Genomic DNA, 10,507 nt, shown 5'->3' on the forward strand with positions numbered 1-10,507 from the left:
CTCAGAGAGAACTTTGGTTCTCTACCGCAGCCTCATCTACCAAATGGGTGCACACTAATCCCACCAGGGGTGGAAGACTGAGGCCAGGTAAAGGATGGTACACACAGCCCACTTTCTGCCCTCCTTAGGCAGCCCTCAGGGGTTCACTCTCCATCTCCTCCATATACACCAGGCCAAGACACCATGCAGTACCTGGAGGACCACCGGCAGGAGCTGTGTGTTGAGGGCTAAGGACTCCTTAGAGGGGTTCTTCAGGGGGCCAGGCAGGGCCCACAATGAGCCGGCTGCAGCCGAGCTGTTGGCCTGCCACCCAAGGAGCAGCCTGGGCTGGGGGGCTGCCAACGAAGAGGCATCACAGGTCGAGGGGGTCCAGTGGGTCCCCTCAGTCAGACTGGAGGGGAAGCCCTGAGCAAGTTCCCTTAGGGGGAGGGAATGGGCATGGGAGGACCGAAGGGAAACGCGCAGATAAGCTTGACCAGCACTGAGCATCTCCTAGCTGCCATTAGGGGCTATTCCACATACCCCCATGTGAACTGCATGACTGCCTCTATTTTACAGATGTGGAAACTGAGGCTGGGAAGTCCTGCTACCATCTGCCCATGGTTACATGCAGCTATCAGCTGCAGAACTTAGATTCAAACTCCCAGCAAAGGGCTCGTCCAGAACTATTTAAAGATTGGAGTTGTCATATGGAAAGATTCAGATGATAGCAGTGGTATTAAAGTAAAAGCTAAGTTTACCTTTACCCCGTCCCTACCAGTAACTGCTTTGTGTCTGTGTGAGCAGCTGGCCTGTGTGAAAGCAGACTCATCCCTGCATGGTCTCCAGTTAATTCTTTTTACCATTTGGGCTCCTGACCACCTTACCATGCTGCCTCTAAGGATTATCTTGACCCAAGGCGCTTAGGGCAGACCAAGGACCAGAAAGGAGTTGGAGTGTTCTTTAAAAGAGAATTTAAGGCAGTTGTGTAGTGTTTGCTGAGCATCTACAGCATGCCAGGCTCTGCCCTAGAGGCCAGGGGTGCACGGGGGTGGGGGTGGGGGCCCTACCTCTGAGCTCAAACCTTAAGAAGTAGGACTCTGGACTCTGGGAGGTTCCTGCTCAGCCTGGGACAAGGCTGAAAGGCTCCCCAGACATAGTCAGGGAGGAGGAAGAAGTGACCCAGGGCCCTGGTGTCCTGGGCTCTCAGTGGGGGAGGCAGCAAGGGACTCCCGGGTCAGCGGGCATTGGAAGATGGGGCCAAGTGTTGGAGGGCATCCGACAGAGTGACTCACAGGCCATCAGGAAGGAAGTCCTCTCCTCCCAGTATCCCCAGGATACCAAGTCCAGCTCCTGCAGTGGCCTAGGCTGGCGGTTATCCTCACAGGGGATCACCAGGTGCACAGCTGGCAGAGGGGGGCTCAGCTCAGCTCAGGGGTGGGGAGGGTAGGAGGAGGGCCCCCACCTACCACCCCAGACCCCCAGGGAGACCCATTGCCCAGACCTTACTGAGAAGCAAGACCGGAGCAACCTGCAGAAGCCCCCTGAGGACAGCCATAATGAGAAGAAACATTGCCCACCCCCCACAAGCCTCCTTACATTGGCCCAGAGGAGGCTGAGGAAGGAACAAGCCTCACCTGGCGCTCACATGTGAGCCTAGGGCACGGCTGAGCTGGGCCAGGCTGAGCACTTCCACGTTCCCCCATTAGGGCCCCCCACCTGCCTGCAATGCCTTCTGATTTTAGAAAAGGCTCTGAAGCCCCCCTTACTCACGTGGGATTTAATAAGGCTGGTAAGAGTTACTGCTGACACAGGACTGACCGTACAGTGGACCTAACCTTCTCATCTGTAGGATGATAACATGGCACATACCGTACTGTAACACAGTGCTCCGCACAGTGCCTGGCACGTAGTAAGAGCTCCATCCGTGTTCTCCGTGGGTATCATTTGATGATTCTTGTCCAAGGGGAGGGAGGGGCATGATGATGATTCTGTCTTGGGGGAAGGAGCCAGGAAGAGTTCAAGGAGCAGGTACCACTAGAGATGGACCTTGAAGGCTGAACACAGAGAGAAATGGGGGTGGGGCAGGCATTCCTGGCAGGTGGCATGGCCTGAGCAAAGGCACAGAGACTGGATGTGCAGAGTAAGAAGTCAGGGGAGGCAAGAACAGAGGTGCAGGATGTATCACAGTGAGAGATGAGACTGCCTAGGCCCGGAGGCTCTGAAAGCCAGGCGAGTGTTCGGACTGGAACCTGGGGGCTGTCAGGAGTCATGGAAGGTATCAGAACAGAGGAGGGACTTGGGGAGATTTAGCCACCAGCAGGATCGGGTCAGAAGAATGTTCCTGGGCCTTTGAGGAGAACCCAAGACTTTCACTTATAAAAATAAAACCATGACGATTACCCTTAGATGCACATCTTCGAATCGTCATCCAATTATTTCCCCTGAATAAATTCTTAGGATTGGAATCCCTGAACCGTGTAATTGGCATACTTTCTCTCTAGATTAGTCATCCGATGGCACAAGTACCAATTATTTGCCCTTGAAGTGGATGTCTCTTACCACAATCACAACAGTGATTAAATAACTCTCTCTCTGAGCCTCACTCTGGCTGACTGCTTTGCAAGCCCTTTCTCCTGTAACCCTCGCAGCAGCTTCAGAGGGTCATTACAGAGAACTGTACAGCGAGGAAACCAAGGTTCAGAGAGGTCCGGTAACTTGCCCAAGGTCACACAGCCTGTCAGTCAGCTCTGCCTCTGACTCTGCAGAGAGCCATGGGCTGGAAGGCAAGGAAGCAGCGCTGGGCTTGGGGGAACTGGGGAGGTGCAGGGTTGGAGTGACTCCAGCTCCAGGAAACAGGGGCCCAACCACAATGTGGTTGTAAAGAGTAAATGAGCCACATCACACGAAGCGCTTAGCATGAAACCTGGCCCCCTAGGAGGGTCAATACAGATATTCTTCTCAATAACTCTGGAGGTGGTTTGAACCAGCCAAGGTGGGTGTGTTGGGAGGTGCTGCCTCCTTGTGGTGGTCCTGAGCATTGCATGAGGCTGGCCAATGGGGGCCCCAACTCCCAACATGACCCAGGCCAAAGGCCACCAGGCCCTGGGGGTGGGAAAAGACACTTCCCCCCACCCAATCCCAGCAGGGATGTGCCTTATCCTCTCAGGCCCCAGGAAAACAATTTCCTATAACACCTGGCATCAGCCACCTCCAGTCCGTTCACCCCTCTTGCACCTGTTTTCCCACCCATCACTAAGAACTGGCCCCCGTCCCCTGCGTAGGAAGGAGGCAGGCTGGAGAGAGTTTCCCACCTCTACAGGGCTGGGGTGTTTGGGGGAGGCGTTCCAGCTCCATGGAAGGCCCCCCCAGAGTAAAGCTGCAGATAAAATACAGGATGCCCAGTTAAATTTGAATTTCAGACAATGAACTTTTCAGTGCATATATGTTCCATGCAATACTAGGGACATACTTATACTAAATTATTATTGTTTAAATCAAACAAAATTTAATCATGCATCCTATTATTTTATTTGCTATATCCAGCAACCCTACCCTGGAGGGTTCAGTGCAGAAGCAGGACTGGGCTGCCTGGGAAGGGGAATTACCCATTCTGTGCCAGGCGCTTTGGACCTCCCACTTCAGCTCTCACAAGCTAGTAGCGGGAGTTTGTTTTAGCCCTGCTTCACTAAGAGGCCAATGAAACTCCTGCTAGCTCAAAGCCACACAGCTGGTGTGTGCAGGGACCTAGGGGAAAGTTGGGGCTGCAGCTTCCAGGACAGATGCAGGCCCTGGCCACAGGGTCTCACGGAGCGGGAGGCCAAGATCGCTACAGGCTATCAGCACAGCGATGGAGGGAGCCCGGAGGAGGCTCCCAAGCCAGCCCTAGGGAGTCAGAGGCTACCTTGACGGGGTGAACTAAGGGAAGAGTGGGCTATAGGCAGGCTCAGGTGGTATCTGCCCGACAGGCTCCCTTCCCAGTGGTGTATTTTAGGAGGCTTGCAGAAAGAGGGCAATGCCTACCCCAAAGGAGACTGGCAGCACCAAGGTGGAACTCCAGGCATCTGCAAGGGAACACTGGTGGGCAGGAAGGTACCAGACAGGCCCAGTGTTGGCCACTGTGAGTGATGTGTTGCCAGAGACTTCAGCCTCCACCTGAGGGCCCCCAGCCCCGCTCCCCATCACCACATCCCTGCTCATCCCCAATAGAAAAGGAGAACACTCAACTTCTTAAGGATTTATTGGACTGGGGGCTGTCCTGCCTTCCAGCCAGGCCCCAGCAGCCCCTGCACCAGGAAGGGGCTGGCAGAGAATCAGTCCTCAGGGTTCCCACTAGTGTACTGCTGCATTTCTCCGAGTGCCTGTGCTCCTCCGTCAGCCAGGCTGCCGTGGGGTGACCGGGCTGAGCTGTTGGGAGTCCTGGGTCCCCAGCTTGCCAAGTGATCTTGGCCATGTTCCTGGCCTTGTCTGGGCCTCAGTCTCCTTACCCTCCATGGGAGGATGTTATTATCCTGTCAGAGACAGGGCTGGACCCACTCAAGAGTCCAGTTTGGCTCAGTATCACAGATTCCATGGAAGCAGACGGAATTCAGGTCCTGTCTGTGAGTCACTGCAGCTGCTGTTCTAAGGTCTTTGACTCTCAATTTTCATTCAGCTTAAACGCATTCAGATGCCAGGGCCTCGGACCCCAGGGAGCCAGGCATCTCTATCCCCTGGCAGGAGGAAGGAGTTGGAACAGAGCAGGGAGTGGGCCAACCTTCAGGCCAGGTACCAGGGTGGGGTCAGGAGGAGCTGGGCTTCTCCACTGAGGGGTAGAGCTTGCGCAGGCTGGAGTCCAGGAGGAAGTCCACCGACCTGTGGGGCAGTGGAGGGTCATGAGCAGGTGACCAAGGGATGCTAACAGGGGAATGGTAGGCAGGAGGTCAGGGCTACGAAAGGACTCCTGGATGCAGGACACAAGTGCCATCTGGTGGCAGCCAACACCCTCTTCTTTATTTGGTTGGGAAAACTGAGGCACAGAGAGGGTAAAAGACTCACACAGGGCCTCAGGTTCAGCTATGTTCCTGAGGGGAAAGACTCCTCCTCCCACTTTATGTTGGTCTGGTTGGGTTGGCCCCATCTCTGATTCCAAGGGCAGACACATGACCTAAGCCTGGCCAGTCAGAAAAGGGAAACTGGCTCGGGGGTGGGCACCCAGTCCAGGATGGACCAATGACAGTCTTCCCTGGGATTTTTGCTGTCACTATTAAGAAGCTTCCTATGGAGTTTGCTAAGCTGGTGGGAGAGGAGCTCAGAGCTGCGGGGAGCCATCTCTGCTCCCATGAAGGGAAAGCGACTAATGCCAACATGGGGTGGGGTGGGGTGGGGTGGGGAGAAGGCCAGCAGAGAGACCCAGACCCCTAATAACATCAGTTGGGTACTTGGATCCAGCCGTGCCTCAAAGTAGCATAACTCTGGACTTGTCAGTTTCATGACACAATCAATTCCTACTGTACTTAATCCACTCTGAGTTGGGCTTCTGTCACCAAAACTTCTCGAAACCCATCCCTTCCAGGGTGCACCTGTTCCTGTCTACTTCTGCTTGTTTTCTAACACTGGGTTTTCTTTCTGGGAATTTACTTGTCCTGTGTCCCATACTCTCAAGGCACCTCCTACCTTTACTGCCAAAGTACCTGCCAGATCATATGACAAGGGCCTAGACTGCCCTTTCTACCTCAGGAGCCCCAAGCGCCAGCCCTGCCTCTGCTGCAACTGTTCTGCAAAAGGTGGGTACTTCCCACACCTCTCAAAGCTTATCTCCACCTGAGAGTGGATGATGCCCAGGGCTGGGAGGAGCACCCACCTGTCAATGGGGTGGATGATGATGGGGATGGCCAGTAGCCCCAGGGCGGTGGTGGTCCACTTGCGGACAGCCAGAGGCCAGCGGGTAGTAGTGCCCAGGATGTAGAGAGAGGCAGCACACACACGGTTGATGGTGAAGCCTGGGATGGCTACAGAGGCCAGAGCCTGCCACACAAAGGTGTCCACCACAGCCACGGTCACCCTGGTGCTGCGGCCTGCCTCAGGGCTCGGTGCCTGGTAGGTACAAGAGACACTTAATCCAGCACGGGCAGAGGCAGGAAACCCTGTGGACGAGGGGCATGAGGCTGGACCAGGGAGAAGCAAGTGAAGATGGGTGGGGATAGAGCCACACTAGTGTTGGGTTCTGGATTCTATCAATTCAGGGCTGATGGTGGACTCCCATCCAGGAGTGGGGTACAGACTATGTCACCTACAGGGCTGGGGGCGGGGTGCACTATCCTGTGAATGGGACTGGGGTATGGAGTGTACCAGGCCAGGTTGTGGGGACTGGACTGTCCCACAAGGCACTTAACCACATGCAAGGCTGTGGACTGACCGCAAGGGGAATGGACCAGGGTGCGGCACTGAGGGGCAGGTGAACACTCACGTCTCTCGCTTTCTTGCCCTTGTCAATGGCATCTGCCAGCACGTAGGAGCTGGACACACCATAGCTCAGCCACACGACAGCTGCAGGCACCAGGGAGCGGAAGGCCTCCCCCACCTCATTGGCGTAGCCTGGTGGGGAGAGGATATTTAATTCCCAAGCCCTTGGGTTGTTCCACAAGGGGGCACTGGAGCAAGCCTGCTGAGCAGTAGCTGGGTGACCTCAGACAAGTGATTTTGCACCTCTGAGTCTCAGTTTCCTGGCCTATAAAATGGCCCACCCCAACACTCCCCTTGTGGAACAGCTGAGTTACAGACACCTTTTTCATCACTCACGTTCCTTCACAGCCTGGGTTATAGAATCATCTGAGCTGATGGGCAAACAGGCAGTGAGAGAGACTAAGTGTAGCCCCACTGACTGGGCACTCACCATTTGCCAGGCCTTTCTGTACTTAACTCATTCTCCCCTTACAATTACCACCCAATGAGAAAGACCCTGTGTCCGTCCCTTTCTGCTGAGGAGGAAAGCAGGCTCAGATAGAGCCAGTGAGGGGCCAAGACTGGGATTCCAAGATGCCCTGACTCTACAGCCAGTGCCCAGGCATGCCAGAGAGGGCGATCCGATCTCCCGGTTCCTCCTAGCTGGTTTGCAGCTTCCACCTGGGAGACTAACCAGCAGAAACCCCGCGGGCAGGGCTGGGCAGACCAGAGCTGTGTGACCTTGAGCAAGTTCAGAACCCTCTCTGAGCCAGTCTCTGCCCCGGCTGAATGAGAATTAAGACCCTCCCACCTTCTCCAGGTCCCTGACCCGCGTCTGGCAACCGCTGCTTCCCCAGCCACATGGTGTGCGGGTCGCTGTGCCCCTCGCCCCGCGCTCACCCAGGTACCGCACCCACGTGTCCCGGAAAAGGTCACGCTCGGCCCCTCGCGGGGGCAGCTCAGACATGGCGCTTCCGCCTCGGCCTCAGCAGTTGCAGCGGGTCCTAACGCGTCGGCTTCCACCAGCGCTTCCGTTCTCGGCGGCGGGACCGGCCGAAGGTCCGCGACTAAAGGACAGGTCGCGCTATCCCCGCCAGCAGGGAGCGTCTGCAAATTCCCCAGAGCACCAAAGCCCCTCTCCCAGGCTTGAGTTTTACAGATTAATTTTATTCACGTTTTCTCTGGAGTCGAGCGGGTGGCGCGATCCTCTTCCAGCACTGACTGTAGTGTTGGAGCCAAAGAGACGGAGGTTCAAGCACGGGATTCTGCGTTTCACGGCTGTGTGACCTCGGGCAAGATCCTGTAACTTCTCTGCGCCTCACTTTATTCATTTGTTAAATGGGGGAACAGGACAGGTTCACTCCTGGGACGGTTTCGAGGATTAATTATACAGTCATCATTTCCTGAGTTTACTACCGGCCAGACCATTCGCTACAGACTCTAGACGGATCACTTCTTTAAACCCTCCCACCAGCCTGACATCCAACCCCCCCCCCCCCCCCCCATTTTACAGTTGAGGAATAGAGACACAGGGAAAATATTAATAGGTCACTTTCTCAGGACATGCAACTGCTGAGTAGTGAAGCCAGCAGTTGACTCCAGGCAGTGCAGCTCCAGCTCCCATGCTAAGTGAATGGTGAGAACCCTGGTGAGGTGGATGCTGGACTCTTAGAGTCCCTGCCCCGCAGGTGCCATGCTCATCTATCAAGCACTGGGGTCTAACTGGACCGAGCCTCTTTGAGGCAGGACCTTGAATGGACAAATAAAGGAATGAGGCCAGGGAAACAGGGTTGGGGTACAAGACTTCAGGGAAAAGACGGGAAAGAATGAGAGGACGTTGAGAGGACGGGTGGTTATTGATTACTGAGGAGGAAACTCTTCCCCTGCTGGACCTCAGTTCACCCATGTGGGAATAAGTGCACTTCACTAAAGCTCTGTGAATCCTTTGGGGGTATCAGCGAGCAAAGGCACAGCCTTTAAAGACAGGCAGTCCTGGGTTCAAATGCCAGTTGTGCCGCCTATTAACTGTCAGCCACGTCTGTAAGAAATAAAAGTAGCCAACATTCACTGCGCGTACACTTGTACCAGGCTCTCCAAGCGCTCTGCCTGTATTATTTCCTTGAATCCTTGCATAACCCAAGGCGAAAAGCACAGGGCTGTAGCCTGGTACCCAGGCGGTGCTCATTAAAGAATTAGCTTTATTATCATCAAATAAAGATCGCAGCGTCCCTATCGAGGGCCCTGTTTTCAGCGCTGGGAGTCTTCGTCATTGTAGAATCGTGTAGGGCAGCCAGGACGTTGGTGATCTCGCAGGAAGCTGGGCTCGGGACCCAAGGCGATCCCCAACCCCGGAAACACTGGCAGTGCCTGCGCGGAATTAGGAGACGGTCCCTAACGCCACGTGATCGCCGCTCCTCCGCCACCCTCCCAACCCAGGCTCACCGCAGGCGCTGTGCGCGCTCGCCAGATCCGCACTCGCAAGCGCGCTGGGAAGCCCGAGTCGGGCGGGATCTCCGCCCTGACCGTGAAGGCAGTCAGGAGCACCCTCAGTGCCCTTAGCAAAGATGGCGGAAGACAGCCCGCCAGCTGGGCCAATCAGGGGGCGAGCTGGCCCTCAGGGCGCCGCGAGAAAGCGCACGCGAGGGGACTAGCCGGTGGTCTCTGCGCATGCGCCCCGCTCCTCGGCGGGTAGACGCTAGGGTCCTGAAGCGGAAGTTTGGCAGCGTGAGGAACTGTGAGGAGCGAGGCGGAGGCACTGACTTCCACGCCCTGCGCTCTGAACTTTCTTTATTCATTGGTTACTTTCCTAGCAGAGCGTTGTAAACCGAGGTCAGGATGTCCTCCTGAGGGGTCTGGCTGGGGCCTGTGCGGCCTCGGGGCCTCCTGTCCGCGTCAGCCTTGCCCCTACTCCTGCTCCCTCAGCTTGGCTGGACCTCACACTGGCCCAGGCGCGGGTTTCTGAAGGGGAGGGATGCTCGTGAGGGCCCAGGCAGGGCGCCTTCCCGGGTTCTGCGCAGCCCAGGGCCTGGTGTTCGTTTGCAGCCTGTGGGACTGGGTTCAGAGCTGTGGTTGCCCGCAGGGGCCGTGCCCTCCAGCCCCGGTTCGCCGAGGGCCCCCCACGGCCATCCCTGTTTGCCATCCCTGTTTGCCATCGTGGATGGAGGGGCTGGGGGCCTGCGAGGCTATCTGCGCTGCCTCCGGCCCCTGGCTCTGCCAGATGCTGGCCCGGCCTTTGGCCTCCTGCCTGGGGAGCCTCCACGACAGGGCCCAGGAATCTGCTGCTCCCACCATACGCCTGCCGGGGATGGGATTGCCAAGGCCTTGCTCAAGTCGGTCAGGAAGCGGGTTGTCGGGCACCCTCGGAGACTCAGGCTGGGAAATGCCCTTACTGACATCTACTGTCATGATCCTTCTTGCCACTTTCGCGTAGGGTGCTCAGATGGAGAGTTACTTGATGAGAGGCTGGCAGCACTGAAAACGGGTGGAAGCTTCAGGACTCACACCCATCGCCAGCCTCCCAGTCCCTTCACGGAGCTGGGATCCCTGGAGGTAGCTTCCCTGTGCTTTGTTTGCATTGGAGGACAGCGGCTGGGTACCAAAGCTCACTGTCCCAGGAAGCTCTGAATCACTGGCAATCATTAGTAATTAAAGAGGCAGCCAGTGGGACCCAGGAGTTACTGAATTCCTCGGGGTGAGGGAGAGGCCTGCCTGTCTACCCTTGAAAGGGAAGATCTGTGCTGACTCGGGCCACCTCCCAAGACCTGGGAAAAGCTGAAAGATCCCAGTCTCGGTCATAGAAAGTTCAGGAGAGCCTCAGACCCCCACCATAACTCTAGCAACCGGCTACCTTGCTATTCCTCATTATGATCTAGACTGACATGTTCATTTGGAAGCAAGTTCCTCCCCTGCAGCTGGCTTCCCTGAAGTGTTAGGTCTCAGTCTCTCCCCCTTTCCCTAATTTCTTCCCAGCCGCCCTGTGGTACGTACCCCTCTTCCTGTCTCAGGTGTCACTGGACAGGTAAAGTTGGCACAGCTTTCAAGACATCCTGTCATGGTGCCCAGCCCCTGGGGACTCCTTAGTAATTTGAGAGGCAAGGAGACCCAC

At 56.1% G+C, this 10,507-nt stretch overlaps 1 protein-coding gene across 2 annotated transcripts; it reads right to left on the minus strand.

Annotated features, from left to right (window-relative positions):
• Positions 1–4,201: 4,201 nt before the first annotated feature.
• MTFP1 (mitochondrial fission process 1) lies at positions 4,202–7,847 on the minus strand. Of its 2 annotated transcripts, none has more exons than XM_057746256.1 (4): positions 7,577–7,847; positions 6,428–6,555; positions 5,822–6,054; positions 4,202–4,833 (listed from the first exon to the last, which is right to left on the minus strand). In XM_057746256.1, the coding sequence occupies exons 1-4, from the start codon at positions 7,731–7,733 to the stop codon at positions 4,761–4,763; spliced, it is 591 nt and encodes a 196-aa protein (XP_057602239.1). In that variant the 5' UTR covers positions 7,734–7,847; the 3' UTR covers positions 4,202–4,760. The 2 variants fall into 2 exon arrangements, with proteins under 2 accessions (XP_057602239.1, XP_057602240.1); XM_057746257.1 differs by lacking the exon at positions 7,577–7,847 and adding an exon at positions 7,303–7,551.
• Positions 7,848–10,507: the final 2,660 nt, after the last annotated feature.

Source organism: Hippopotamus amphibius, chromosome 8, assembly GCF_030028045.1.
Source record: "Hippopotamus amphibius kiboko isolate mHipAmp2 chromosome 8, mHipAmp2.hap2, whole genome shotgun sequence".
Taxonomy (NCBI): Eukaryota; Metazoa; Chordata; class Mammalia; order Artiodactyla; family Hippopotamidae; genus Hippopotamus; species Hippopotamus amphibius.

Coding starts and splice junctions, on each gene's coding strand:
- MTFP1 (XM_057746256.1), bottom strand. CDS start 7,733: ATGAATAAAGTGAGGCGCAGAGAAGTTACAGGATCTTGCCCGAGGTCA. Junction 6,556..7,576: donor CGCTCGACTCCAGAGAAAAC/GTGAATAAAATT, acceptor TCTCCCCACCAG/GCTACGCCAATGAGGTGGGG. Junction 4,834..5,821: donor ATCATCCACCCCATTGACAG/GTGGGTGCTCCT, acceptor ACTGCCCCACAG/GTCGGTGGACTTCCTCCTGG.